General features: G+C 50.5%; 9 protein-coding genes across 9 annotated transcripts in view; 6 read left to right on the plus strand and 3 right to left on the minus strand.

Annotated features, from left to right (window-relative positions):
- Z519_10997 (uncharacterized protein) overlaps positions 1-273 on the plus strand; it is a gene marked incomplete at both ends in the record, with an annotated part of 1,535 nt that extends 1,262 nt beyond the window's left edge. The window contains one exon of the mRNA XM_016768710.1: positions 50-273. Within this exon, the coding sequence (XP_016615097.1) occupies positions 50-273 (224 nt within the window). The remainder of the gene's footprint in view (positions 1-49) is intronic.
- A 147-nt stretch (positions 274-420) lies between these two features.
- Z519_10998 (uncharacterized protein) lies at positions 421-2,274 on the minus strand (the record flags this gene model as incomplete). Its single annotated transcript, XM_016768711.1, has 2 exons — positions 421-1,853; positions 1,938-2,274. The coding sequence occupies 2 exons, from the start codon at positions 2,272-2,274 to the stop codon at positions 421-423; spliced, it is 1,770 nt and encodes a 589-aa protein (XP_016615098.1).
- An 831-nt stretch (positions 2,275-3,105) lies between these two features.
- On the minus strand, positions 3,106-4,589 carry Z519_10999 (uncharacterized protein; the record flags this gene model as incomplete). Its single annotated transcript, XM_016768712.1, has 2 exons — positions 3,106-3,702; positions 3,771-4,589. The coding sequence occupies 2 exons, from the start codon at positions 4,587-4,589 to the stop codon at positions 3,106-3,108; spliced, it is 1,416 nt and encodes a 471-aa protein (XP_016615099.1).
- A 38-nt stretch (positions 4,590-4,627) lies between these two features.
- On the minus strand, positions 4,628-7,715 carry Z519_11000 (uncharacterized protein; the record flags this gene model as incomplete). The annotated part of the gene is made up of 5 exons (XM_016768713.1): positions 4,628-4,870; positions 5,242-5,966; positions 6,022-6,601; positions 6,649-7,403; positions 7,448-7,715. The coding sequence occupies 5 exons, from the start codon at positions 7,713-7,715 to the stop codon at positions 4,628-4,630; spliced, it is 2,571 nt and encodes an 856-aa protein (XP_016615100.1).
- Positions 7,716-10,772: 3,057 nt separating this feature from the next.
- On the plus strand, positions 10,773-12,895 carry Z519_11001 (uncharacterized protein; the record flags this gene model as incomplete). Its single annotated transcript, XM_016768714.1, has 3 exons — positions 10,773-11,508; positions 11,599-11,715; positions 11,859-12,895. The coding sequence occupies 3 exons, from the start codon at positions 10,773-10,775 to the stop codon at positions 12,893-12,895; spliced, it is 1,890 nt and encodes a 629-aa protein (XP_016615101.1).
- A 4-nt stretch (positions 12,896-12,899) lies between these two features.
- On the plus strand, positions 12,900-15,584 carry Z519_11002 (uncharacterized protein; the record flags this gene model as incomplete). Its single annotated transcript, XM_016768715.1, has 1 exon — positions 12,900-15,584. One exon carries the CDS (start codon positions 12,900-12,902, stop codon positions 15,582-15,584), a length of 2,685 nt encoding a protein of 894 aa, XP_016615102.1.
- A 3,064-nt stretch (positions 15,585-18,648) lies between these two features.
- On the plus strand, positions 18,649-19,442 carry Z519_11003 (uncharacterized protein; the record flags this gene model as incomplete). Its single annotated transcript, XM_016768716.1, has 2 exons — positions 18,649-18,997; positions 19,114-19,442. The coding sequence occupies 2 exons, from the start codon at positions 18,649-18,651 to the stop codon at positions 19,440-19,442; spliced, it is 678 nt and encodes a 225-aa protein (XP_016615103.1).
- A 1,058-nt stretch (positions 19,443-20,500) lies between these two features.
- Z519_11004 (uncharacterized protein) lies at positions 20,501-20,734 on the plus strand (the record flags this gene model as incomplete). The annotated part of the gene is made up of 1 exon (XM_016768717.1): positions 20,501-20,734. The coding sequence occupies one exon, from the start codon at positions 20,501-20,503 to the stop codon at positions 20,732-20,734; it is 234 nt and encodes a 77-aa protein (XP_016615104.1).
- A 3,726-nt stretch (positions 20,735-24,460) lies between these two features.
- Positions 24,461-24,670, plus strand: Z519_11005 (uncharacterized protein; the record flags this gene model as incomplete). The annotated part of the gene is made up of 1 exon (XM_016768718.1): positions 24,461-24,670. One exon carries the CDS (start codon positions 24,461-24,463, stop codon positions 24,668-24,670), a length of 210 nt encoding a protein of 69 aa, XP_016615105.1.
- Between the last annotated feature and the right edge of the window lie 1,914 nt (positions 24,671-26,584).

The raw sequence follows: 26,584 nt of genomic DNA on the forward strand, positions 1-26,584 counted from the left end.
CCCCCCCCCCCCCCCCCCCCCATGGGCAATAGCAACGACACGGGAAAAGACAAGGCCCGGAAGGTGAAGTTCACATGGGTCCTATGGGATGTCTATATCCCTTGTGAGCCGGGTGACGATGTCAGCATTTGGAGCAAAGCGACGGATCGAGGCGGGAACACCATGTCAGCAGAGCAGGCGGAGGGAAGTTGGAATCTTAGGGGCGTGGGGTTTAATGCTGTCGAAGGACGTAGGGGGATTAAAATTTATGAATATCAACTGGAGAGTAGATGATGAGATGGAGATGGCTGGTCTATGGCATTCTCTAATTCTCTCTCTCTTTACAGGGGGGATGTGTGTGTGCATTGAGGTCTCCTCCGCCCCCAGCATTGCGCCTTCCACTATCTTCCAGACTGCACTGAAAACCTCATTCCCATATATTTATAGCTTCGCCCCTCCTCTATAAGTATTCCTCTTGGGGTCCCAAAACTGCACCTCGGCGTCCGTCCTCCAGCCCGGCTGGAACATCTGCGGTCCCAGGATTTTCTTCTGCACTTTCCCTGTGCCGCCCTTGGGCAGCTCGCCGTGCACGACACGTAGCAGAGTCGGCAGTTTATACGGCGTCAGGTCAGCCCTGAGGTCTGCTCGAAGGCGATCGATCGTCAGTGTCTGGTGCTCATTATTGCCGGTGTCACCATTATGGTCGCTGTTGTTGGAATCTTTTCCAGAATCAGATGTCGACTTGACGGCGACGACGGCAGCGACGCGCTGTCCAAACTCCTCATCCTCGACGCCTAGCACCGCCACCTCGCTCACATACGGCAGCTTCAGACACGCTCTCTCCACATCGATGGCAGAGATCTTGTACCCTCCAGACTTGATGATGTCGACTGAGGCGCGGCCAACGACGAAATAATACTGTCCCTCGCGACGAAGGATGTCGCCCGTCTTGAAGAAGCCGTCGGCGTCGTGCGCTTGCCGAGTGGCTTCGGTGTCGAAAAGGTATTTGGAGAACATGTACGGTGAGCGGACGAGAAGTTCGCCCTCGTCGCCCTCGGACAGCTTCAGTTCCACGCCGGGCACGGGGAGCCCGACGCAGCCCTTGGGAAGGTCTCTCGCGTTCGCAGGCACTTTCAGGCAGCCGGGGAATTCGGTCGCGCCGTACCGTGTGAGGATGGGCCGGTTTCTGCGCAAGGTCGTCCAAAACTCTTGCACGGGGTCTTGTAACGCACTCGATCCGCACATGATGTCACGGAAAGCGTTTCCTGCGTCGTCGTACCGTTGCCGCTCTGCAGGTGGCAGGTGGGCGATGTGCTTCTCATAATGCCATTTCAACCGCAAAAGGATGGTTGGCACGGCAGAAAATACGGTCAAGCCTCCGGCCAGCCATCGCTTCCATACCCAGTCGGGGTCAAATGAGCCGCGCTTAAACTCGATGCAGGCGCCGGCAACGAGGAAGACAAAGAAGGACGTTTGAAGACCAGTGGTGTGGTGGACTGGGAGAACGTGCAGGAGCACATCGGTGTGACAGACGTCGTAGCCTTCACCTATAGCTAGAGCAGTCTCGTGCGTGTACGAGCGGCGCATGACGGCTCCCTTGGGCCGACCCGTGGTGCCAGATGTGAATATCACCACTCCTGGAGCGTTGTCGTCTAAGTGACGATTTGAAGAGAGGACCATGTCAAATACAGAGAATGTTGAAGATTTTGGGAGGCTGGGCAAGATCGTGAGCATCGGGATGTCGATACCGGTGTCGAGTCGGATGTTTTGCCGGATGTCTCGCCCATGCTGGATGACCTCTTCACTCACAAGAAGCAGTGCCTGTCTTGACTTTGTGACAAAGTAGGAAGCTTCAGTCACAGGGGCGGAGGTAGCTTATACAAGAGTTAGAGACTTACTCGCAACACTGCCGCCAGAGTTTCGCGTCAAAAAAGCATTAATTGATCACCGCAACTTACCAATGGGAACCACGGCAGCACCAATACCAAGCACCGCCAGCACAGCAACGGTGAACTCATACCCCCCTGCCGCTAAAACGCCAATGTAAACTTCGTCCCCACGGTGAACGGCCTTGAGCTGCTGATCGCTCAGTGACCGCTCGATCACGGCTCTGAAGGACAGCGCATCGGAGAGGATTTCGGTATACGTCTTCTCGAGTCCGAGATCGACGTCTCGCAACGCGACACGACCGCGCCGTGCGTGGCGCAGAAGCTTGCTGAAGAACGGACTGTTAGGAAAGACATGGGGCCCCGTATGGGAAGGGAGGAATGACGTGCGATCTAGGTTGCCTTCCATGATCAACAGGGAATCAATCACCGGAGGTGTCGATTCTTGCAATCCCAACGACCTCTCTCCAATCCACTCAATTTTTGATGTTCACGAGAGAGTGTTCTTGATGCTCAGGAGGCCCATGGTCCGTTCAATCGAATATCTGGATCTTCTCATTGAAAGGGCTCTGCCACGGCTAATTGAGAGCAAAGGCGGAGTTTGGCCGGCTTCCCCCATACCAAACGTGTCGGAATTCGGCTAACGGCACTTATGTTGGGGATATACGGGAATTATTATCAATAGGGCGGGCATATGTGTCCTTGAGACTGATAAAATCAAAATATATTTTCTAGTTTACCACGGAGGCCAATGTAAATCTGCCCCGATTTGGTGCCCGATGTTAAGAAAGTTCTGGCGAAGAAACCAGAAATTGGAGGTTTCTGCTCTGCCCTCCCACAAGGCTGGACTAGTCTCGTAGCCTCGTCCTCACGGCGTTGTAGCCTTGTAGCATTACGCATCATCAGCTCAAGAGACTACAGTGGTAGAAATGTAGATCAGTCACTGGGCACGAAGGGCGCTACAACCTTCTGACTGTAAACTGCACCCCTGATTGGTGTCTGTCGACTATGATCTATCAGCCACAGAAGGGACCTCTCAAATCGCAGACTTCGAGTTGAGCAGCAGATTCATCCGCATCAGCCTCTGTCTTGAAATGGATCTGTGAGATACCTCATCTACTCACAAGTATCTTAGCTTGCTGGATCTCTGTATGCATCTAGCCAACTCTCCTGAAGGCATAACGCGATTCACGAGGGCCGGAGATATTTACCTAAGGCTTGGTTGAGTTTGTCTGGAGAACTAGTCCACTTCGACCTTCGTCACGGTAACCTCCTCAGGTTCAGGCGATGGCGCAGGCTCGGGCTCAGTCTCGTCCTGCTCAGGTTTCGGTATCCCCCACTCGTCATAGATCCCCTGAATCCACACATTGATGGGAACCATCTCTCCACCGACTCGTCTCCCGTCAACCAGCTCTCCCCCTACAACCACCTTCCCATTGTCTACCTCCATGTAATTGTCGTAAGACCAGCTCGGGACGTGCAGCCAGTCGTGACTGACATCGCAAATATACCGATTTAGCGTACCCTTCTTGAGCTTCTCTAAACAACCAGCGTCTAATTCGACGTCCGGGCACATTTTGCACACATACATATCATCAGCGTAGTACCATCTACGGCCGCAACTGCCATCGCAACTGAAGAGACAGTCTCCCCTGCCAGTGGTTTCTCCTCCAGCTGACTCCTCACCTAGGTCCTTGGGGGTGAGCAGTGTCCAGGCACTCAACGAATTGAGATCGTCGCCGGCATGCATCAATACCTCCGCCATGGCGATATACCCTTGCCAGTCGTTGTCCGGGTCATCGTCAGATAAGAGAAGCAAAGCATCCCCATGTCGTTCCTGAGAACCAGTCTCGCTTGCTGTTTCTGTCCTGACTGCGCGTAATAGCTGCCAGGGAACGTTCGCACCTTGTCCTCCACCCCATAGTGGTCGTAGAACCAGGCGGAACGGACCCGTTGGATAAGTTCTTCGATGTTGGAGATATGAAAGGTGGAGTCCTTTCCCTCATGGTGCTCCGCTAAGGCCTGTGAAAAATGGTGAGCAGAGACGAATCGGGCGGTCAAGCTCACAGCGGTGTCGACCCAGGTGCCGTACTTCCCAAAACCCATGCGACAAAGTTCCTCCCAATAACGAAGAGCCTCGTCTGGACGTCTATCTTCGTAGTTGGGGTGGGCGATTGCCACTCCGTAGAAGAATAGAAGATACGCAAGTGACGATTCGTCCTCCTTCTTCCGAGCAAGTTCAACCGCTTGGAGCATAGTCTCCAGTAGTGTCTTGAAAAGCTTTTCGCGTCGCGTCACGCTGAAGATTGCGTCGAATGAGTCCAAGTCCTCGGACGAGAAACTCAGCAACAGTTCCCCTAGGCGAGTTGCGCCACTCTCTTTGCCACTTTGATTGGCCATGCGGGTTAGCAGTTCCAGAGCCTCTTGGGCCCGTTGACACTGAACGAGTAACCCCAAAAGCGTCCAACATGTCTCGTAGTCATAAAGATCAAGCTCCACCACCTCTCGGTATGCTGAAATCGCTTCTTCATTGTGGCTAAGTTGAACTTGCCAGCCTCCCAGACGCCGAAGATTGGTGACGATATTGGTTTCATTTTCGTCCCGTGGCAAGCTCTCCAGCTGAGTCATCACAGCAGTCATTTCGTTCACAGCAGATTGTAGGCTCCCCTCGGATTCATATACTAGGGCAAGTCCTTCGCCGCATTTCCAGTGAGCATTCGGCATGTCCTTCGCCTGCTGATATGATTCTTTTGCTGCTCCTGCTATGCTAAAAGCCAGAAACGATTGTCCGAGACGCTCGTACCAAAGTGAGTTTTTGTGTCCAACATTAAGCTCCCTTTCAACCAATCAGCCGCCCGAGATATTTGTTTGGTCTCCTCTGCCTGCTCTTCATCCGACGAGCCAGCGACAGAAGTGCCGTCATCCTTCTGCGTGCCATCATCAGTGTTGGTATCTTTGTAAGTTGCGGTTGAAGCTACCTCAATACCCGCAACTTGAGCGTTCTCCTAATTAGTCGTAAATCCTCGGCTTCCCTTTGAAGGGTAGGGAAGAGGAATCATACCGAGTCGAGATAGGACAGCATCCAATGTACCATTCCCTCAACGTTGTCCCATTTCCTGTTACAGAGCCAATGCCTACCGACCATGAGAGTAATGTCCTTCAGAGCTACAACCCCTTGGGCTGGCCCTCGACACAGCTTGCTCCACCCATTGTCTGTACCTGTATAACAAACCATCCGCTGTCGCGGTATCACGCAGCCACACAGCCACGCAGGCAAAGTGGTCCTTAGAAAGCCTGCATCCAGCCATTCTATTTCAAGGTTCTCACCAAGAATCCAGTGTTTTTCAATGAATTCGGTATCAAACAAGAGACTCACCAAAGCCTGGCCAATTTCTTTTCTCTCTGTCACATCAATATCGTCTTCATCTACACGCCCGCGCAATTTCTGCAGATGCCGAGGAAGGTATTCAAGGACGTATGAGATGAGACATTCCGTTCTCGAGTCAGGGTCGGCCAGGAGTAATTTCACGCATCGCCTTACCATCGTGAGCTGACCGTCTGCACGGTTCGCACTTATTCTTGGTTTCACCTGGGCCTCGGCCATGGGGACGAGAGCATCAAATGGCAAGCTCTTGCCAAAGTTGGCCTTTTCGCTCAAATCCCACAAAAATCGTCGGGCCGTGTCCACATCTACCCGGTTGATTGTGATAGTCATCGAGATCAAAGGTTTGCTATCATCCACAACATCCTTGCTGGGGCGGACACGCGGGACCGTCGTCAGTAGTTTCTTGATTTCAGAGTCGATGACGACGTCCCCATCCGAGTCGACCCTAAGAACTTGTCGGTATACACCGTCAAGCTTGTCTTCGACCGTTTTCGCTGGTGTTCGACCATAAAAAAGTACCAACACCCCCTTCAGATGATGTGGATTGAACCATGCTACGCCATAGATAACCCAGGCCAGCAGTTCGTTCAGTTGAGTGATTTCGTGCGGCTCCAATGCAGTGTTAAGACTGTCGAGGGTTCTCCGTGCGACAAGCGATTCAGTTTGCTTCGCATCATGATCAAGATAGGCTCGGATTTCGTCATGAGATTTGTTAACTTCATCAAGAAGGCGCCGAAGGGTATCATAGCTCCCATTCGAAAGCTCCGGGACCCCTGTCTTTTACGTAGTTCAAAAGCTCGACAGTCTCTTCCTCTTTCCCCTGAAGTAGATTGTTGTGCTTCATGTTGTATTCAATATAGGCTACGATATCTGGCCAGTTGTTCCGCTCCATGTTAATGCGGGGAATCCTGCGTCCCGTACTGTCGATCTTGCTTCGGTATTTGTCCACAAACTTGGGGTCGCAAGAAGCCATGATCCGCAACCTTGGGGAGTTGAAATCGAGAAGAACTTGGAGCAATTCCTGTGCCTTGCTTTCTTGGACATGATCAAGCCCATTGGAGAAGAGGAAACATGTAGCATCCTTCTTAGGGGCGGCGAGTTGTAGAGTCTGCCAAAGGGCCTTGCATGACAGGTCTATCCAAGCCTCCGCCGCTTGCTTGTCTCCGAGGGTCGCCATTTCTTTGGCATACTGGCTGTTGCGCTTTGCAATCTGGACGGCCATGGACTTTAGTGCTGTCGTTGGAAGCTGCGTATCTTTGATGGAGGTCTCTCTTGACGGCTTTTCGTCAGGTTCTGGGAAGTAGTAACAAGCAATTGAGGCCCTCATAGAGGATTGCATCGATTCTGAGCACTGAGACGCAGCTTGGTTTATCATCGTCGAGACCAAGAACGATTTACCAGACTTCTCACCGCCGGTAAGCAGAAGGAGCGAATCCGGTTTGGAGCCGATTTTTCAATCCAGACTTCGTATTCGCTCTCGTTTTGAAGCCAACTGATGCCAATTCCCCTCACAGTAGCAGCCCTGATGTTCTGATACATCTGCTCAGAAGCCTGCACCGTCTCCATTTTTATGGAAAGTTTCTTCAACAGGGTGTCGACCTGATCTTGATGGGCTTTCTCCAATTTCCGTTCGTTCTCTGCCTTGACCAAAGCGTCTACCCCGGAGGCGATAAGCACGAGCTTTCGTCCACTCTCCTCAGACGCTTCAATCAACTTGTCATGGACAACCTTCAACTTACTGTCTAGGTCGTGATGGGACTTCAGCACCACTTCCAGCGTGACAGCATCGGAAATCTGCGAGTTTGCTTCAACTAGCTTCTTGAACTTGGAGAGCTCAGCCCCGACGCCGGAGTCGTCGCCGAAGAGGATGAGTTTGGCAGCTATCTTTACCTTGCGTAACTTTGAGGGGCCAAGCACTTTGATGGAAAGAGCACAGATTGTCACGAAGCTGATCGTGATCTTGTGGGTAGTTTGCTTCAACTCCAGGTCCACATCGGCAAAATCCTCTATCCTCTGATAGAGCCGAAACATTTTGAGGAAGGTGAAGATTCTTTGAAAGAGATCTGCCACTCCCTCGTACAGCGAGCTCACTTGGGAGGGGATGTCTACGAGAAGGATACGGCGCTGTAACAAAGATTTGCAGGCCCGAATACCTTTCCGAAGGTCAGTGACAGCACTGAAGGAACGAGCTAGCTACGTACGACGGAGGCGCCTTGTGCGGCGATACCACCCAGGAGTTTAATGCAGCTGAGGACATTCTCGACCAGTTCCTTGGCTCGCGGCTTGTTGCGTTCGTCGTTCGCGGAATCAGACTCATTGTATCGAGTCTCGAGTTCTTGAACCACATCGTTCAGGCTCTTTTTCGGCGACGATCTCAGCGACGTCTTGGTAATCTTGAGGGACCTTTGCTCTGCGTCATCCCACATCTGTTTGAAGGACTGCTCAGAGGGTGCAACGATCGCCATGGTATACTCGACAGTACGGTCTCAAACAGAAGGTGCTCTCAGAAACGACGCTCCACAGTCACTGGGTGCAGAGCTTGACCAACTTTTCGTCATTCGTCTCTCAAAAGGCGGCATGTATCTGTCAAACGAAGGGACATTCCACTTGGCGTAGCTTGGAACTGCAGTCTCTTAACGCTTCCCTCGGCATTACCTAGCCGAGAACAGTCCATGCATTTTCATCCAGGGCCAAAGCAGAAGTACGTAAGGGTCCCAGCACCCTCGCTGGTTCCCTTGTATAGTTTGTGGAATAGCTACATTAGTGTCTCGATACCTCCAGCAGAAACATCCTAATTAGGAAAGCCAACGGTTGTCGGCCACGTAATACAGAGCCGCAGCATATTTTGGGCTGTCGAGGCCCGAGCGCTCAGCTGTCGGTGGCCAGCATCGTCTGGCTGCGATGGGGTATCGACTAAGGACGCGGTTGGCTGCAATAATAAAGTTGAGAGGCAGGAGGGAGAAAAAGGAGGATTTCTTCTTGAAGGTGCGGCTCGGCGGCCAACTTCCTTTGCGTTACCTTGAACCCGGCCGAGGGGTCTTGCTCCGCCACCGCATTCTTTGGCCCCATCGGCTACTGCAAGTCCCTGGTCTGGCGCTTGGGCAAGGCCTGGTGAGCCTAATGAACCCCAGTGAATCCAGCCAGTGCTGTGTTAGGCATAGGGCTGGTGGGCTCGAGGTACCCCGTTTGTTACCTCGTACTCGCCCAACTGGACCCCATGCATGACTCCAGTCCACACTCTCCGAAGTGCTTGTGGAGCAATGTTCAGCGTTCTAGAGGTTCCGTTCTACTGAGGTTCCTTTACTGGGTGCCCCCTCCATAATTGCTTGCCCAAACTCCTCTTCCCTCAGGTAAACATGGATCCGAATCCGGCTCTTTACCAGGTGCTAGCGTTTTGCTCCCTCCTGAGTTTCTTTTGTGTCCCAGTTGAATACACAGTTTTCGATTCCTGCTTTGTTTTTAGTTTCCTTCTAGAGAAGCATGGACATTCTCTGTTTTTTTGCTTTTTTTTATTTCTTTTCAACGAAACGGCCATTCAAAGAGAACGACCTTGTATCACAGCAACAGAGACACATGCCCAGGAAAAACTTTGGTTGGTTGAGAAAAGGCTTTATGTGCTAGGTTGTGGGTTTGGGACTACACCAAAGGCTCGTTATACATACCTCAGTCCATTGACACTGTATCCTCGTTTATAGGAGCAAACCTGATTAGGAGAATGCATCGACAGTGTTATTGGCTATCTTCGAAGTGAGGCGAAAGGGCAATGTCAGTGCCCAAATTCCAATCAACGCCTTTTCATGAACGTTATACTAGTAGTTACCACTTCGCTGGATAATATTCGGACACGCTTATAATGGCGACCCCAATAAAGGCTCGGATATAGGAGACACTGGAGCTTCAGCCTGTGGAGGTAAAAGTTGGCTTGCTGAGATATTCGCTGGGTGCCGAGAAGGTGACCGGGAGAAACCTCCCATCTGCTCAAGAGACGACTTCGAAATGCAGTTTGCTAGCGATCAGTTCATTACTAAAAACTCGGATATTCCACAGAGAAAGCTGCTTGCTAAGCAGACCGGTGTAGATTCGAGAAAAGGTCATTGGCATGCCGTCTCCGGATCTCGGAGCACGAAGTCTGTCGTGTCGGGGAATGAAGAAGAGGAACAAGTGAGAACCACCGCAATGGTGGAGATTTGCTGCAATAGCACAATGAGTTGGCTAGCTAGCTAGCTGTCTATTTGGTTGGTGGGCTGCCTCTACCTGGTGATGAAGGGAGAAGAGGGGGGAGAGAGCTAAGTAGGCGGGTCATGTCAAGGCGTGCCTCAGTGCACCTTCCGTGTAACCAGGCATGTGACAAAGTCTGAGCCGCTATGAGTAGACTACAGCAAGAGATACGGACTGCGATGGCGAGACAAATGCGATGGAATTACCCCTATCGCGCGAGAGTTCCATTGTCGAGACGGGAATTGATGACGAGACTCGCCTTACAGTGAGCGACACAATACCCGCCATTGACAGACCTTTCCAGTATTTCCAGCCTGGACCCCGACAAGAAGCAAATCAGTCTGATGAGAGCTAGCCCTTGAACAAAAGGGAGGCTCCTATTCGAAATCCTACTTGATACAGAGGAATTAGCGAAAGACGCAGTCTATCACGCGTTCTCATACGTCTGGGGCTGGCCAGAGCAACCGGTTCCTATTGCATGCAACCAGAGAATTCTTAAGATAACACAAATCTTGCCCAGGAAATCATTTCATGTTTCAGAAGGGACGCATGTACTCCGCTTTGGGCGGATACGAATCAGTTTCTACCGATCAATGCAAAACTGCGCACTGCAGAAACCTGAGGTTTTTTCGTGAGGTTAAAATGGTGCGGGAAATCCGACTCCGGTTTCCACGGCCCGGCGGCTCCGGGTAGCGCCGCAGGCAGGGCACGCACCAGCTTTGACTGGCGGTAACAGCCTTATTCATGAACTCGGCGAGGCCCTAACTTCGCGACACGGGCGTCCGGACGTGGCGACAATGATAATGAAATTCTTACAATTACTGGAAAGAGCAGGATTCTATGAAATACAGCATTGGGAAGGTCGCCCGCGTGGTCACCGACACTCACTCAAATTGGCGGGCGTGGTATTCTTTATGCCTCCCCAACCTCGGAAAAACTGTTCCGTTTTGGGCTGATCGCACGTGACCGTCGTATGTTGGGCTCCCGCCTGTTGCCAACATTGTGCCAGGCCACAGCTTTAATCAAGCATTCGTCAACATGATTGTTGCATATTCATCTGGACTGCCTAATCATGGTCTAGAATTGCGCGTCTTCAAAAAGCTCACTTCGCCTTTGTCAGATTCGCGGAATCCTGCTTCCCATCTCTGCCCCCAATCGAGCCTTTCGGCATCGACTCTTGTCCGATAGCAGGCGAACGTAACATCAAGCTGCAACCAACAACCAAGGACCCTTTAGGAACGCTAGTTGTTATGTTCTTACTTACCTAATATATCTCCTCCGAGGGAGCCACGCGATGCACCGCGATGCGCCTTCTAAAACTTGACAGTCGTGGTGAGCTCAGTTTGACCAACGATTTGATCCAGGATATTCCATGCTACGCAATCCTTTCACATACGTGGGGCCCGAATGGCGATGAGGTTACTTTCAGAGATCTAGAAAAGGGATCTGCTAAGAGAAAGGCTAGTTATAATAAGATTCGATTCTGTGGTGAGCAAGCTCAAAAGGATGGCCTTCAATATTTCTGGGTGGACACCTGCTGCATTGATAAATCAAGTAGCGCAGAGCTCCAGGAAGCGATCACCTCTATGTTTCGCTGGTACCGTGATGCAGTGAAATGCTACGTGTACCTATCAGACGTTACGGTTTGTAAACGCAATAGTGACCAGACTGAGCGGCCGTGGGAACCAGCCTTTCGGAAAAGCAGATGGTTTAGGCGAGGGTGGACGCTTCAAGAACTCCTCGCTCCCCGATCAGTAGAGTTCTTTTCACGAGAGGAAGAGCTCCTAGGTGATAAGAAGATGCTAGAGCAACAGATTCACGAGATAACAGGAATCTCCATCGCAGCTCTCCGCAACGCGCCTCTGTCTCAGTTCGGTGTAGATGAGCGACTACGATGGGCCGAGACTCGCAACACTCAAAAAGAAGAGGATAAGGCTTATTGTCTTCTGGGGATTTTCAACGTCTTTATGCCTCTTATATATGGTGAGGGGGAGAATGCTTTTGTCCGGTTAAAAGCTGAAATCGAGAGGTCTTCAAGGGGTAAGTAGTCTCCTAAACCCGGTGCTCTCCTGGTTATTAAATCTTTGCTCTCATATTAATTGTTTTACTGTACTAACGGAAATCCTGTAGGATCGCTGAATCTACCCGAGACTGGATTGGAGAATATTGGACGCAAGGAGGCTGCCAAACGTTCAGAGATGATTGCGGCGACAGATAAGAGTGTGTCGAATCTACAAGGAATGGAATGTGCGTCATGCCAGTTCTCCTGCTTCAAGGGCCTTGTCTGTGCGCGTGCGATCTGGTGGTACACACCTTGCCACTAGAATGTACAATTCTATCGTTACATATCGTTCATGCGACTGCCCCTTCTCTTACTAACTTCTCCAAAGGGTCAGCTGAGGTAGCCCAGTTGACCGCTTCAGCAGGCGAGCTTATAGCAGATTTTCTTGATACCAGCTCTCTGGCGAATGACTCTGCCTTAGATCTGCCAAATTCCTTGCAATGGTTTTTCGAAACCCAGGAGTACGAGACTTTCGTTGCTAGCCAGGGTCAGACTTTCCTATGCTACCTCTCCCGCCCAGGAAACGGCAAGACAGTCCTTGTACGACATCTGTTGGCAAGTTTTATGAGAACGGCGCCCTCCAAAAAACACCGAAAAGCAGTCTACATCCCTTGCGAAAGGCTCACAGCTGGTCCCCAGATTATGAGATCCAATCAACCCGAGGCGGAGCACGCACCTTCGAGTTCTGGCCTTGAGCCCCGTGAACAGGGGAGGACTGTAGAGCGGCTAACTTCTCTGCGCGAAGAAGGAGCAGAAGAAGACGAAGACGAAGAAGAAGCATCGGCTGAGCCATCGAAGGAGCCGTCCCGTGGAGATGGTGACCAGGGCAAAATATCGCAAAGGCAGGCATATCAGCCCGGTGAGCGCTTTGCACTTGATGCAAGAAAATACCGACAAAAGCTCCAACGCCTAGCACTTGATCCAGTTGCCTCAATATTGAACAGTCTAGTAGGACAGCTGCTCTATCAGGATGATTTTGCACTCGATATCCTTGAAAAAGCTGCGCAGTCTATGAACATGGACCTCCTGGCTCTTGGGAAGCTACTAAGTACTAGCAGTCCTACCCACACCAACCACAACGATCAGCTCTGGAAATTGTGCGGACGCATATTGGAGACGATGCACCAGGCGGACTGTGAGCAGGAAATTCTGGTGGCCTTCGATGAAGTCGAGCAGATTCCGTATCGAGCGCGAGAAAGGTTCATTCCTGCTCTGAGACACTTTGTTGCTAAGATGCATTCTAAATCGATCAAAATACGCATATTCATAGCGTCCAGACCCGTGAGAGACCTGATGGAAAGCCTACAAGATCTACTCATGATCGATGAGAAGGCTGAATTGAGAGGTTCGTCGCACATGGACTGACAAGATGAAGCTGATTGGTGCAGAGTGTCTCGCCTCATTATACTACAAGGAAATACACTCGCGGCGTGATCGCGTGGTGAAGTCCTCCTACGGCACCAATCAGTGGATTTGGGGCAACCGCGACTTTCGAGAATGGGACACAGCACGTTCAGATATTTTGTGGATTGAAGGCAAGCCTGGCTGCGGCAAATCCACTCTAGCCAAGGAGATCCAATCTCATTTAGACAAGAAGAACGACAGGCGAGCGAAGAACGAAGCGGCTTTCAATATTGCTGGGTTCCAGTCGCCACTGGTTACAGATCATTTCTACAGCGCCCGTCAGCATGCCATGGGAGTCAGCCACGAACTGATGCTGCGATCTCTGCTTTATCAGATCTTGCAAGCCGACCCAACCTTATTTGCGGAGATTCAAGGCCGATTTAGGGCGTTACGAGCGGCTTCCAACGGCACGGTCCAGTGGACATGGGATGACCTAGAGGTCTCATTTCAGCGCATTAAACGCTCACGAGGCGGCAATCGAAAGATATTCTGCATTCTGGACGCCATGGATGAGTCGAAGAGCGATGAACGCAACATCGAGCAACGGAGCCGTGTCCTGAAGCTGCTTCGAACCCTGTGCTCAGACGAAAACAGTCAAAAGAGCTCGCCAGTCGCATTCAAATTTATTGTACTCAGCCGTCCAGCCCGTGATATTCAACGTGGACTGAAAGGCTGCCGCAAAATTGAAATGCACAAGGAAAATGCTCGTGACATCAGAGTTCTTGTGGATCAGGGGCTGAAATCTCTGCGTGAATTGATACGTCAGGATGACTCGGAGGAAGATACCGGCAGTGACGACGATTCAGACACCATCTCGCGGGCGACCACTCTTGCGCCTTCGATAGCGAGCCATCGTAGATCAAGCTCCGAAGCCCACCTGAAGGAGAAAGCTGCAGCCGAACAGACTGAGGAGCAGCAGATCCAGGAAATGAGGAAGTATCTCATCGAAAATGCCGATGGTGTGATATTGTGGGTCTTACTCGTCATCCAAGAGCTCAGCGTGCAGGTTGCCAAAGGTTTCTTCACCTTTAGGAGTCTGAAAGAAAGGCTCACAAAGCTTCCGATGGATTTGACTGAGTTCTACGAACAAATGGTGAAGAATCTCTGTGACAACAATGACGCAGATTGTATCAAGACCGCACGGAAAATGCTCATTTGGGTAAGCTTTTCTCAAAGACCACTGAAAATCAATGAATTGTGGGAAGCCGCGACAATGCCACTGGACACCCCTGTAACAAAATTTGACACTCTTGTACAGGCAAGAGCTCACAAGCGATCACCGACGCAGCTCTGGCTCGGCATGCTGGAGCTTTGTGGTCCCTTCATTGAAGTTACTCATGAGGGTGTGCCCGTTATAAGCCGAGCCAGCGGCAAGACTAAGAAAGTGCTTGGAAGTGATACTGTTCAGCTTCTGCATCAGACGGTGAAGGAGTTTCTTGTACGTCCAGAGGCAGGGCCGTTTCGGGTCAATCCGGAGGATCCAGGACGAGTGTTTGACGCCTGTCTCAACTATATCACGGTTGCATTACCTGTGCCTGGTCTACCTCAAACTGCAGATTCAGCCATGATTTCTGATCCCGATCCCTTCTATAGGGATCTTGCTGAAGGACTTGCTGATCGGCCATTGCTGTCGTACTGTTTGCTGCTCTTGAAGAAGCGTAGCACCGACTTATCAGAAAAGGCGCCTGCCTCGTTGCTTTCGCACGACCAGCAGATATGGTTTCTTCTGGCCGATTGGCCAGGAATACTAGCAGTGTGGCTGCCAAAGAATCAGACTCCGGGCGCAGAAGTACCCTCGAGGAGCAGTGCATCCGCAGCATCAGTCAGCTACCAGCATGGATGGCAAAGGGTCGAACAACGTCATCTGCCCACCAGTACATATAACTTTCCCCGACAATACAACTCCGAATTCTCCCCCCTGGACGACCGAGAAAGGGAGCTGATGCAAGAATTCCGCGATCTTGTCTACGTGGCAGCGTGCCAACTTGGACTTGAAGGTGTTGTGGACTTACTACTTCACCTTCCGAGACATGCCGTGTCGGATTGCTGTCAAGATATAATGATCAGCGCGCTCACCAGTGCAGCCGCTGTCCAAGATGAAACTCAAGTTGAACTCCTTTGTCGAAGTCCACTGTTCCGCGAAGTTGGCAAGTACGGGCGTCTTCAAAACGCTGTTCTTGCTGCGACTCGACATAATGACCTCCGTCTCGTAAAGATCTTGCTCGACAATTGGTCTGGCCGGATATTCAGCATCGGATACCCTTTGCACATTGCTGCAGGAACTGGCAGTGTAGAACTGGCAGAATACCTGGCATGGAAGCTTGTCAATATCGACTGTCTCGACGCAGACGGTAAAACAGCTTTGGACATAGCCAATGCACGAGGCTGGGAACCCATGGTTAAAATGCTACGCTCACTTGGAGCAAAAACATCGTGCGGCTTGCGGGAGCATACCGAAAAGGCTGAAAAAATGCGGAGGCTGGCGGTAGAGCTTGCTAAGCCGACCTCTATGGTACGCCGCCACAATGGTACGTCTTCAACAGCCGCTGCCCACGATTACCAATTACAACCCTTCTCCGATTATTACGGCCATTACTCCTCAATCCTGGATCACCCCTATGACTCAGCAGGACACGCATATCGGCTATGAATTCAAACTAGGAAGGCCGCTCCTAGAGCACAGCAGTCTGCAAGTATTCTGATCGATCCCGCATCAAACTCTCTAGAAACTTGAGGTTTGAACCTCGATTTTCTGAGGAATTCGGCTGTGCGTATTTTAGTGGTCCCGTTCACACATGAGTTGGTTCGGGGTCCTCTACAATTAGGAGCTCGTTTGTGATCCGGAGCGACTCCCTGGCAGACCCTGATGAGTCTATACCAGTTTCGCTGGTAGAGCGGCCGCTTTAATCAGACCCGTGAGAGAGCATCGGCGGCGCTCAGCAAAGTACGGGAGAGTGGTCGAGGGAGACATTCGGGCTTTTCGGAATAGTCTCGCTTCCGCTTTGTCGATTGAATCTCTCTCCCTTTGTGGTCCTTTGAAGTTGCTCTTCCTCCTGGGGCGCTCTAATTACTCATCGTCGTATCAGACGCTCTTGATTCTCACATTCGTTTGTTGATAAGAGGTACCCGGCTTGTTCCTATCAAGAGGAAAACCACCTAAATCACGTCGTCAAAAGGCTGCCTCAAGCGTGCCCCGCGTATATGGCATCAACGATGCAACCTCATTTTACTTCTAGGAGAGAGGGACCTCGTGGAAGCTGAAATACCTTTTACCCTTCGAGACACTCTTTAGTCTCAAGTGATGAGTGGATGTCTTGAGCGTATGCGGAAGGAACTGTTCTAGCTGCCATTACGTATGTACGACAACGATGTACTAATTACTCGCTAAGCCGGTCATTGTCCGTCTCCTCTTGAAAATATGCCTGGACATGAACGTAATTGATGCACAGAGAAGCCGTCTTGAATCTAGACCATCTCCTTAACTTTTGGTATAGGGGTCACCCGATGAAGCTGAGACGCGGAGAGCTCTTAAATGAATACGGAAGATTTATGAGCTTCAGTAAAGTCAGGACAATGAGAGTTCTGAGCGAAGCGAGACATAAATCACAAGCAGGCTGCGAAAAGAAGGCGTTTCTCGCATCCCTGAAGATGAGCATTCTAGACGTTTTAGTGCTTGCTAGCGCCAACCAACAGATGCTCGGGACGGTCTACTCCCTTCTCGGTCTCGCTCAAGACAAGATTGCGAAGTTAATTATTCGGAATACTCAGAGGCGAACACCCCCGATACGATGTGCTTACAGATTGCAGAAGCATGTATTCGCGGCCTGGAGGCTATTGAGCTACTCGGTCATGGCGGCATTTCGAAAAAGTCCCAACTCTACCTTTCCGATGCCTTTCGTCTTAAGAAGCTACACAGACAAGAGTGCAGGACCTTTCAAGCTTGTTGGGAACGCATATATCGACCGAGTCATGGACAGAGCGCTCGTCTGCAGTCACACCGTTCAGGATTTGAGACACTCGAAGGCATGCATCGCCGTTGCTAAGTTCGGGAAAGAGTATTCAGTCGATACCAGAAAATGCTCATCGACATTCCTTGATTTCGTTATTGTTTGGCGTCCAGACTTCGACTCAGCCTTATTCTCTAGTTGCAACAATTTGAGTTATAAACACTAGTAAAGTCTCTCTACAACCCATTCGGCGACCATACCAATACGTTATTACCCAGCGGACAAAAGCCATCGCCAAATGCTAAGTACAGCCCGCGGTAAAATTCGCATCCTCTCAACGCGATCAACTAAGTGAACCGGGAATGACGCACATTCGTACCACTACGACCTGCTCAACGCCAATTGAGCCTGATTGTGCAAGGGCAGGGAATCCGCTGGCTTATTACACCTGATTCCCGTGCGAAACGGATGCCTTGCCGAGAGGCAGGTTTAGCCAATTACTGGGGGCCTAATTAATTCGGAACCCAGTGTCTTGTTCGGGGAGCACTCTCAGTGGTGTTCAGCTAATGGCTCAGTTAAAGCCCAGGTAGAAGCGGGCCTCACTAGCCTTCACTCACCCCCTAGGGACCATGCTGTATATAGCAACGACGTTTATCATTCTCGAGTAATCTATTACTCGGTGCTCGGTAGGTAGTTCCCAGTGCTTCTAGGTAAGCGGAGGGAGGGTGGGCGCAGGGATAGAGTGTGGCTCTAGCAGGGTTGACGATCTTGGCATTGAGGAAGGCGGTGCCCTTGGTGCCCTTAAAAGCGGCGGGAAATTTCCCTACTTGCACAGCCTAACACAGCCTTGTAATGTGGAATCCAACTCAAACTCCCCCTGTTTTGCCATCAAGACTTCCAGGGTTGCCAGACCAGTTCATTTTCCAGCTAGACAGCATCTATGAGCTGAGAGGGCATCCTGTCTAAGTACCAACGCTCTGATGGGCGTCTTTTCTTACTGGCTTAATTGCATTGATGTCGCGTCGAATCTCTTTCCATGACTTTGTCGAAACCACGACCAAGACACGGTCAGCTTGGGAGCCGAAAATCTCATGACGGGTGTATCACTTGCAAATCGGGAAACTCAAATGCGACGAGCAGCGCCCTGCTTACCAAAGGTGCCTGACAACTAGGAGAAAATGTGATGGTTATGTTCGCGCCGCGGACATGCTGAGAACGAACTGTGCAGTGCTGCACGCCAAACATCCCCAACATACGCAAAATTTGAGCCAGTCGAAGTACAATCATTTGAATTTTTTTTATACGGCGAATTATGCCTGATTTTACTCAAATAGCGGATGAAAAGTTCTGGCACCAGCTTGTCTCTCGGCTCCGCCACTCGGATCCGATAATTTGGGACGCCGTCATTGCTCTATCATGTTTGATTCAGCACTTTCAGTCCTCCGGCCAGTTTGTGCGGCCAGGAAGCAAGACAGACCCTATAGTAAATGAAGACCATTGGAGGGTTTTGACCTGGTAAGGCAAATCGACCACCCGTCTACGCACACGTTTGAAGGAAGCAACAACTCGGTCAACCACTGCCGTTATATCTTGTATCCTATATATCCGTATAGAGTGCCTACGAGATAATTGTTCTGAGGCACTAGCCCTCTACCAGCAATCAATTGCTATGACGGAAATTGCACAGAACCTGATCGTGCCATTTGTATAATAACGCCACAATTCGAGCACTCTCTCCAAAGGTCAGTCCGAGCTTTGTTACTAAATATGTCCACATCGCAAATACTTCCTACCGAGAAGGGAAGATTTATAGGTCAAATGACATTCGAGACAATTTTTGATGCTAGAGAAGGTTTTTACGCCCTGGTCTTTGCGGCCCACGACTTTATCGTGGACGCAATTGAAATAAGGATGGACCGGCCGAAAGACTGGACACCTTCCTCAGCCTTAATTTCGAGACAGAAGCGCCTTCAAACACACTTTCGGAGGTGGCACTCGGCTCTCGAACATATGACCCAGAGCTCCGGGAGATCGTCCACTCGGCATGAAATGGAGGCCTATTCCTTCCTCCATGTTGCATATGGCCATTATTTCATCTTGCTCGCAACTGGTTTAAGTATGTGTAAGACCGATTTCGACGCATTCTCTCCCATGTTTCAAACCATAGTCGATCACGCTAGTCGGATCGTAACTTCCAGGAGGACAGAGCTGCGTCCAGTGTTCATGTTTCAGACCCGAGTCATCCCCTCACTGTTTACTGTCGCAATCAAGTGTCGACACCCAATGATCCGTCGACAGGCAATCTCGTTACTCCGAAGGGGGCTCAAATTGAAAATACTTGGAGAGCTGACGCGATGACCGATGTCACCGAATGGACGGTTGGGATCGAGGAATCCGGCAATATTCACGGGGTCTTATGTGCAGAGCCTTCCCAAATCGAGCTGCCGCCCGAAAACCATCGAGTGCAGTGGGACCAGATTGCCGAGCTCCAAAGTCCTGACAGCCGACCCGCCAAGTTTCACCAATTTCAAATGTGGCAGCAAGATGAGAATCATGCATGATCTTCGGTCGAACACACCGTGCAGATATGAAGCCAAGCTGTATATACCATCCACTGAATATTGCTCTTACTATCCTCCATCGTGCTAATGTACACCTGTTGCTCCTCCAACGATCTGCGAATCAGGGAAAGTTCCTCGAGGAAGGAAAGCTCGACATCCAAATTTTCGTCTCCGGAACACAAAGATGCGTCTCCTGGTGATGGCGGTGGAAACTGCGTCGCAACTGGGTTCCTTCCTACTTGGAGGGAACGGATTTTGGGAGCATCCCCATTACTAGGAGAGCCGGAGTCGAACGAGGGTCCCAAACCATCAGCAAAGCCATGGGCTACACTGTTTTCACTTCCTTGCAGAAAGGACAGAACAGTATGTCACATCCCATTCCGATATGTCGCAGAGGCAAATCGTCCGGAATTCCGTCGCGCGCCTAAGTCTGCACCGCCCCAGTCGACTGAATTTGATGGCAAATGGACCTCCTCTTTCAACTTCCGACCTTTGATGCCAGAAGTCTCCACAACCCGAGCTCACCAATCATTGCTCTGGGTAGGAGACTTCCCTGACGGAACGCTATTTCAATGACTCGTGTCAAATATCCCTGGGGAAGATTGATGTCTTGAATAGATCCAATAGCATATCCCCTTTTTTCGAGCCGGGACCCGCAAAAGGCTCAATTGTCTCCATAACCCGAGCCGACCACTCATAGTTCACAACGAGATCCACCATAGGCGGCCTTTCCATACCGCAGCTGCTAGAGCCCTACGGAGTATATAACACGAGGTGCTCGACGTCGTCTACGGTGTTTGCGAGGGTGAATTTCAGTAATAAGTGGGAGTTTGCTGTTCCGACTTTATTTTTCGAGAAGATTCGGGGTCCTTGCTCAGAGAAATCGTCGGATCCAGCCTTGCCCATCAAGCCGCCTCCTCTCTGGCTGTCTTTCTGTCCCTGTGCAACGTTCCGATCCAAAGTACAATCACCACTAAGCGTCCGACACTCGACGTTAAGAGGAACGCCCAAACTCCCACATCAACCGGCATTTGCCGAACTCTCCCAACTGAGCGAAGATGATCTCCGACCAAGCAATCATTGTCATATGCATCTTCAGCGCCGCCGCCGTGGTCACTATGGGGTACGCAGTTCATAGAATATTCAGCAAAGCGAGCTATGTCGGCCATAACTTCACCTTGCCCGACTCGCAGAGGCAATACATGCGCGAGTTGCGCGAAAGAAATATAATGGATGCATTCGGAGATCCCGGACAGCAACCACGACATCATCATCACCCGACGGATATGTAAAGAACGCATCGCATCCCTTTGACGAATGTTACTCATCGCGAAGACCAGGCCCAATTGGAGCCTCTCGACATGTTTTGGCAGAAGAAGAACACTAGATCTACGAACACACCCCAGAACCTCTCATTCTGCATCAGCTGCTTAGGGATGCCCGCAAGTAGTAGATTTCCACGACAACCTTCACAGTGAGACACTGCCTGCTCCACTGACCTGACAATAATGTCCAGTGGCACAGAAGAGGCAGACAAATCAGTTGATGAAGGAAGAGTCAAATCGTGGAAATGCGTCCAAGCAACGAGTTTGTTTATTACAATATGACAAAGGTGTGTGGCTGCTGGCGGTTGAGGAGTTGAAGCGGTGCCACAGCCAAATCACCAAGATAGCCATCATCCTTCCTTTTCTTACGGCATTTTTCCGCGCGTTGTATGACTTATCATTGTTGTCCCGAAGTAGTGTACTGGTCTCTAGGTCTGGCTGCATACACTACACAACGTTACCGCCCCCTGAACTATACGCTCGGCCAGCGACATTCCACTCATACCTACCTATCTACCCATCTATCCAACCCCATAAACAAGGTACTGCTCATATTGCAACAAGGCAAAGAGGCTGTGTTGTGCTGGCAGACAGGAAGCTGGAAGACGATTTAGCTGGTCACAAAAAGGACTAGCATCATCCTGGCTGTGGATAAGCGATTTTAGGGCGGGAAGGAGCAACTGAGCATTCTAGCGATACTGAAAGGGCATCAAAACAGTTACAGCAGTTACAGAATGGCTGTGCTAGCAGGCAATCGTTGCCAGTGTGCTTAACAGTTTACAAAGCTGGCCGTGTGCCATTCTTTACAGTTTGAGGAGGTAATTCTATCCTTTTTTGATGCAGCCTGCCTATTCCTGAGTATCCCTTCTATCCTTTTCCACTCCTCAACGTCGCAGCCTCTCTGGGGGTGGTGTTGGTGGTGGTGTCGTCTTGCCAGCGCCGATCAGAAACGCGTTCTCGATTTCCGACCTTCCGGACAGGCCCCTCTGCGTTGTTGCACGTGCATGCCGAACTCTGAAGTGCTCCGTTCCAATACCTGTCCCTCTAGGTGAAGGAAATTTTCGGTGTTAGCTTGTGAAGCCGGTCGTTCAGTCCGTCAATTATGAAGAGAAACCGAGCAGTAGCCCCTTTATGCACAAAGATTTGATTTAAAGAAGTCAATGAGCTAGCGAAGTCCACACCAGGCGATCGGGTCCAGGAGCGGCATACTCAAGACAGCGACGGCTGGGCGGCAAAGAGCTGGTAGAGCTGTGATGCGAGGAGGAATTCAAAAAACCCCTTCCCCTCTAGTTAGTGCATATCGTCCTAAGCGGAGAAATCGGTGTTAAAAAGAGGGGAAGAAATTTGTGAGTCGAGAATAGGATAATACTTGGTGCAGGACACTTAGTTATATACCGTTAAGGCTGAAAGGTGACTAGTCTCTATGTGATTTCGGAAGAGTCCTGAGCGTCCGTAGTAGATCGACCTAGTAACTCCGTTCGTAGATCGACACAATATGCACCCTCGAACCATCATGAAACACCGCAGAGACTTGGAGGTTTACATCTCAGTTTTCTGAAGGGTTTAATTTTGGCTCGGATCCCTGAGATCGCTTAGAACAGTGTCGTCTGTCTTACAGGGAAGCAACCTCCTATCTCCCACATTCATTCCTTCCCATACACGGAAATAGCCCTCAATACTATAATTACCTGCTATCGAGCAGGTCGCGACAAACCCCGCTCTCGTCTTGCCGTTGCGCTTTTATACCTGCATGTTTTCACCCATGCTATTGACTACTCTGGCAGCAATCTGTTGTTAGACACAGCCTTGAGAGCAGCCGATTGCAGGTTGCGAGAGCACGGATCACCACACTCATTGGACAGATGGAAGGATCCACGGGAGAACAAGGCTGGATCACGTGAGATGCTCTGTTGGCCCTGTTGGCCCTGTTGGCCCTGTTGGCTCTGTTGGCTCTGTTGACACAGAGCGCACAGAGCGCACAGAGCGCACAGAGCGTACAGAGCGTACAGAGCGCAAGCATTACATATGTACCCTCATTCCCTTCCAGATAGTTATACTCTCTTCGTAGCCAATTCATGTCATCTATTGAACTATACAGTTCTTAGTAACATAGACTGTTCATACCTTGCACTATCCACAACCAGCTCATGCTATTCAAGGATTGTTACTGAGAACCCTAACCCATACCAGGAGACTAGTCGAGTCGAGCCTGCCGGTCGTCTCTATGGTTGGTGGTCAACCATTTGGACCCGTCTGGGGGCCCCAAGTCGGATATGGTACCGAATGCGAGAAGCTGAATATCCTTCAGAACCTCGCATTGTTGTGAGTTGATGGAATGCTGCACATTAACGGTACGTGACTGACGGTAGACCAGGTCGGTAGCCAGTCGTTTCGTTGAACTCACAAGGTCGAAACGCGTGAATGCAATATTGCGAAAGTGGGCCGAGATTCGGAAGCTGCCGGCACATGAACGCTCTCTCTATTCCGTTTGTTGCAAAGCCTGTCCTCCATACCTATCAGCAAGTCGCGGGACGAGGTACATTGGTGGGCACTTTGTCGTGGACATCTCCTCATTGAATACGGAATGTGTCTTCTGCGACATCATTCTCCAAAACTTTTTGCATTGCGTTGGTACAACCTCGCCTCAAAATAGGTGTAAGGTTGTGTATGGGAGGAAAGGAGATATCCAACTTTGTTTGTACAATTCCGAAGACCGAAGCAATTACTACAATAACATTCCTGGCGAACATGTGCACATACAGCTGTATTCAAGTGGTAGGTGACAAATCTCGCAATCCGATCGCTCCCGCCTAAGCTAAGGGTACGTACAGAGGCTGGAAATGGTTGTGTAGATAACCATCAGCAATGTGCTGCTACAACTCCACAAAACATATTTATCCCAAGTCGACTGCTGAAAGTGGAGGAAAACGCCTTGAATACCGCTCACTTTGCTTCGCCGACCCAGCCAGTACGATTTGCTGCACTCAGCTGCTGCTGGGTAAAGTGAAGTAGCACATCAAGACTAAGAACAATGTTCGATCCAGGTATCGTCACTTGGCTATCTCGGAGCTTCCCAAGACAATACAGGACGCATTAATTGTGACCGGAGCACTAAATAGCGTTGCGGTACCTGTGGGTCGATTCTATCTACATCATACAGGATGACGAAGAGGACTGGGATACCAAAGCTTCGAGAATGGCGGATCTTTACTCTAGCGTGTGGATTGTTCTGGCGGCTACACATGCGCCAGATAGTGCTGCTGGTTTCTTGGATCAACGGACAAAATATCTCACCATACGGTCAAAAGGCAAGAATCCAAGTCCCTTTAAAGTACGTGCAAGGGGCATTGGGAATTATGACTGGTTGCTCGCGCCCCAGCTGGACCACTTTCCACTATTTAAGCGTGCTTGATGGATGCTGGAAAAACTATTCGCACGCCGGCTCGTGCACTTCCTACCCGATGAGCTCTACTACGAATGCCAGGTCACGCATGAAGGCGAATGCGGCGCTGTCCCGGGACGACAGTTCTCTTCAAAATTTTCAGCGTTTCGATCACTAATGCTTGAGAGCTTAACAAGCACAAAAACCTTTCACTTTGGCCAGATGTGGGCTCAAATCATAGAGGAGTACAGCACGCTGCGCCTCACGTACGCGAAGATATTTTGCCTGTGCTCTCCGGCTTGGCCCGCAGCATGGGTCATTTGAGCCCCGGTAAATACATATACGGCATCTGGGAGAAGGACATTTCTTACCAGCTTGGTTGGTCCCGCAAGCTATCGACTCCTGAAGCCACTGCGACGGAATGGGAGCACGCGTATCCCCAGCCCACCTTCTCCGGGACAAACTTGCCTGGCGCTGTCGAGTTTGATGCAGACAACCGAGGAGCATACACGCCCTCGTGAGACATGCTTGAAGCTCGCTGCGACCTGGCTTTAGCCGATCCATACGGCCGCATCGTCAAGGCCTCTGTCAGCGAGGACCTATTGTCCACGGACATGAGTTGATCTCCGAGCTTGAAAAAACTTTTTTCGATATCGATTTCGGCAATCCCGTTGTACATCTTGACGTCGGAATCCGGTCGATATGCAGGTCGTGCCGTAACTTTAGGCACTGCCAAGGTTTGGACTCAGTGTCAGACTGGGACTCCTTGATATGCTTCGGACTGTATTACTGGACCTGGGATGCGGAGCACCCATATGTGAACGCACTATTGCTGCAGCGCGCACCCCGTGATCGCGAGTACATTCGACCGGGTGTTAGCAATTTGCCGAAAACTTGGTTCGACCAACATGCATTTCCAAAGAAACTGACTCCTTACTAGATCATTTGGCCTGGACCATGGTGTGGCTTCCTTGTTAATCAATCAGCTTGAATGCTCTGTTTATAGAATGGCAGAAGGCGAAGCTGAACTCCAGGAGCGAAGAGAATCACTCCCGAGTATGTCGCTATGTTCGCAGATGTTGTCTATCGGTCCGTCCGTGCCTCCCTCCCAAATGCCCCTTGGAGAGATCCTGCCTCTCTATACCTTCCTAGGAGCCTCCGACACACTGCCAATCCAGCAGACGATAGGAGGTTTGGAGGAGGCTAGAAAGAGACTGGAGAGGGAGTTCAATAGTGCTATCGATTTCCTGTTTTATGTCAACATATGGAAACTTGCTACCAATCAGTAGCGTACGCAATTTGGGCTGCACCAGAATCTGTCAAACTTGCTGAGTGAGTAACTTGAGCTCTTTTTAGCGAGCAACGCCGGCGGCATTAGTCATGGTTTGTAGCAGCCTTGCTCGTCTGTACGACCTCGCGACAAAGTCAACTTTATGCCTTGCCAGTACTTTCAACATTCTCTTCTGCTACAGAATACCTCGAACGGGGCGCCTAGTGAGCCTTCAAACTGTCACTCTGCTAACACTGGATTGTCTATGTCCATTGCGTCGCTTACTAGTATTGATTCCCACCTGACTATCATCCCTCTACGGCTGCTACCCACGATGCCTGCAAAACCTAAAATAATTCTTGCTCCAGCACGTTCTACGAGTGCATCTGAGGAATTGCTGCTATTTTAATCAAATGTTTACTCTTGTAGTAAGTCCTGATGCCGAGCCGAGCGAGTAGAGCTTGGCTGAATGTGCAAAGGATGTACCAATTCGCCTACTCTTTCTCGCGAGGGATCGACCAATTATTCTGCACAAAGTGCGTTGAGCCCATTAAATTAACCGAACTCGCCTTTTCTCCCATATTCCGATCGATCCCCCATCAAACGCTGCAGAAACTTGAGGTTTGAACCTCTATTTTCCGGAGGTGTTGATTTTGCGTATTTTGTGGGTCCCAATGTTATATTACACAAGCTTGTTTAGTGTCCCTGAAGCTGGTTCGGGTTCCTCTTCAATCAGGAGCCTGTTTGTGATCCCAGCCCATTTCCTAGCATATTTCCGCATGGGAAAGCGGTCGCTGCCTTGATTCTAATCCACACAAGTCGATTCGGGCTTTTAGAGCCTTTTTCCGCCCTTTGGGTCTCGACTATGGTACAAAAAATGGCGCTCAGGACTTTACTATGTTGCAAAATTCTACTAAAGACCAGCTGCATATTGGTACTCATGCAAGAGGTACTGTAGAGTTTGATATGGCAAAGGAGGGCACAGAATGCAGCACCAGAAAACTTTGCTTGCAAGAGATAATGCCATGGGTATCCATGTCAATGGCATGCGGGGGCGGTGTCTGCCTCGTAGCATGTTATCCGTATTTTGAACCGTATGCTGCAGTATGGATTGGGCCTGATGCAGCGTAGGAGAGAAGTAGGAAAGTGGCTGAAACTGACCAGG

This window comes from Cladophialophora bantiana (assembly GCF_000835475.1).
Source record: "Cladophialophora bantiana CBS 173.52 unplaced genomic scaffold supercont1.20, whole genome shotgun sequence".
NCBI lineage: Eukaryota > Fungi > Ascomycota > Eurotiomycetes > Chaetothyriales > Herpotrichiellaceae > Cladophialophora > Cladophialophora bantiana.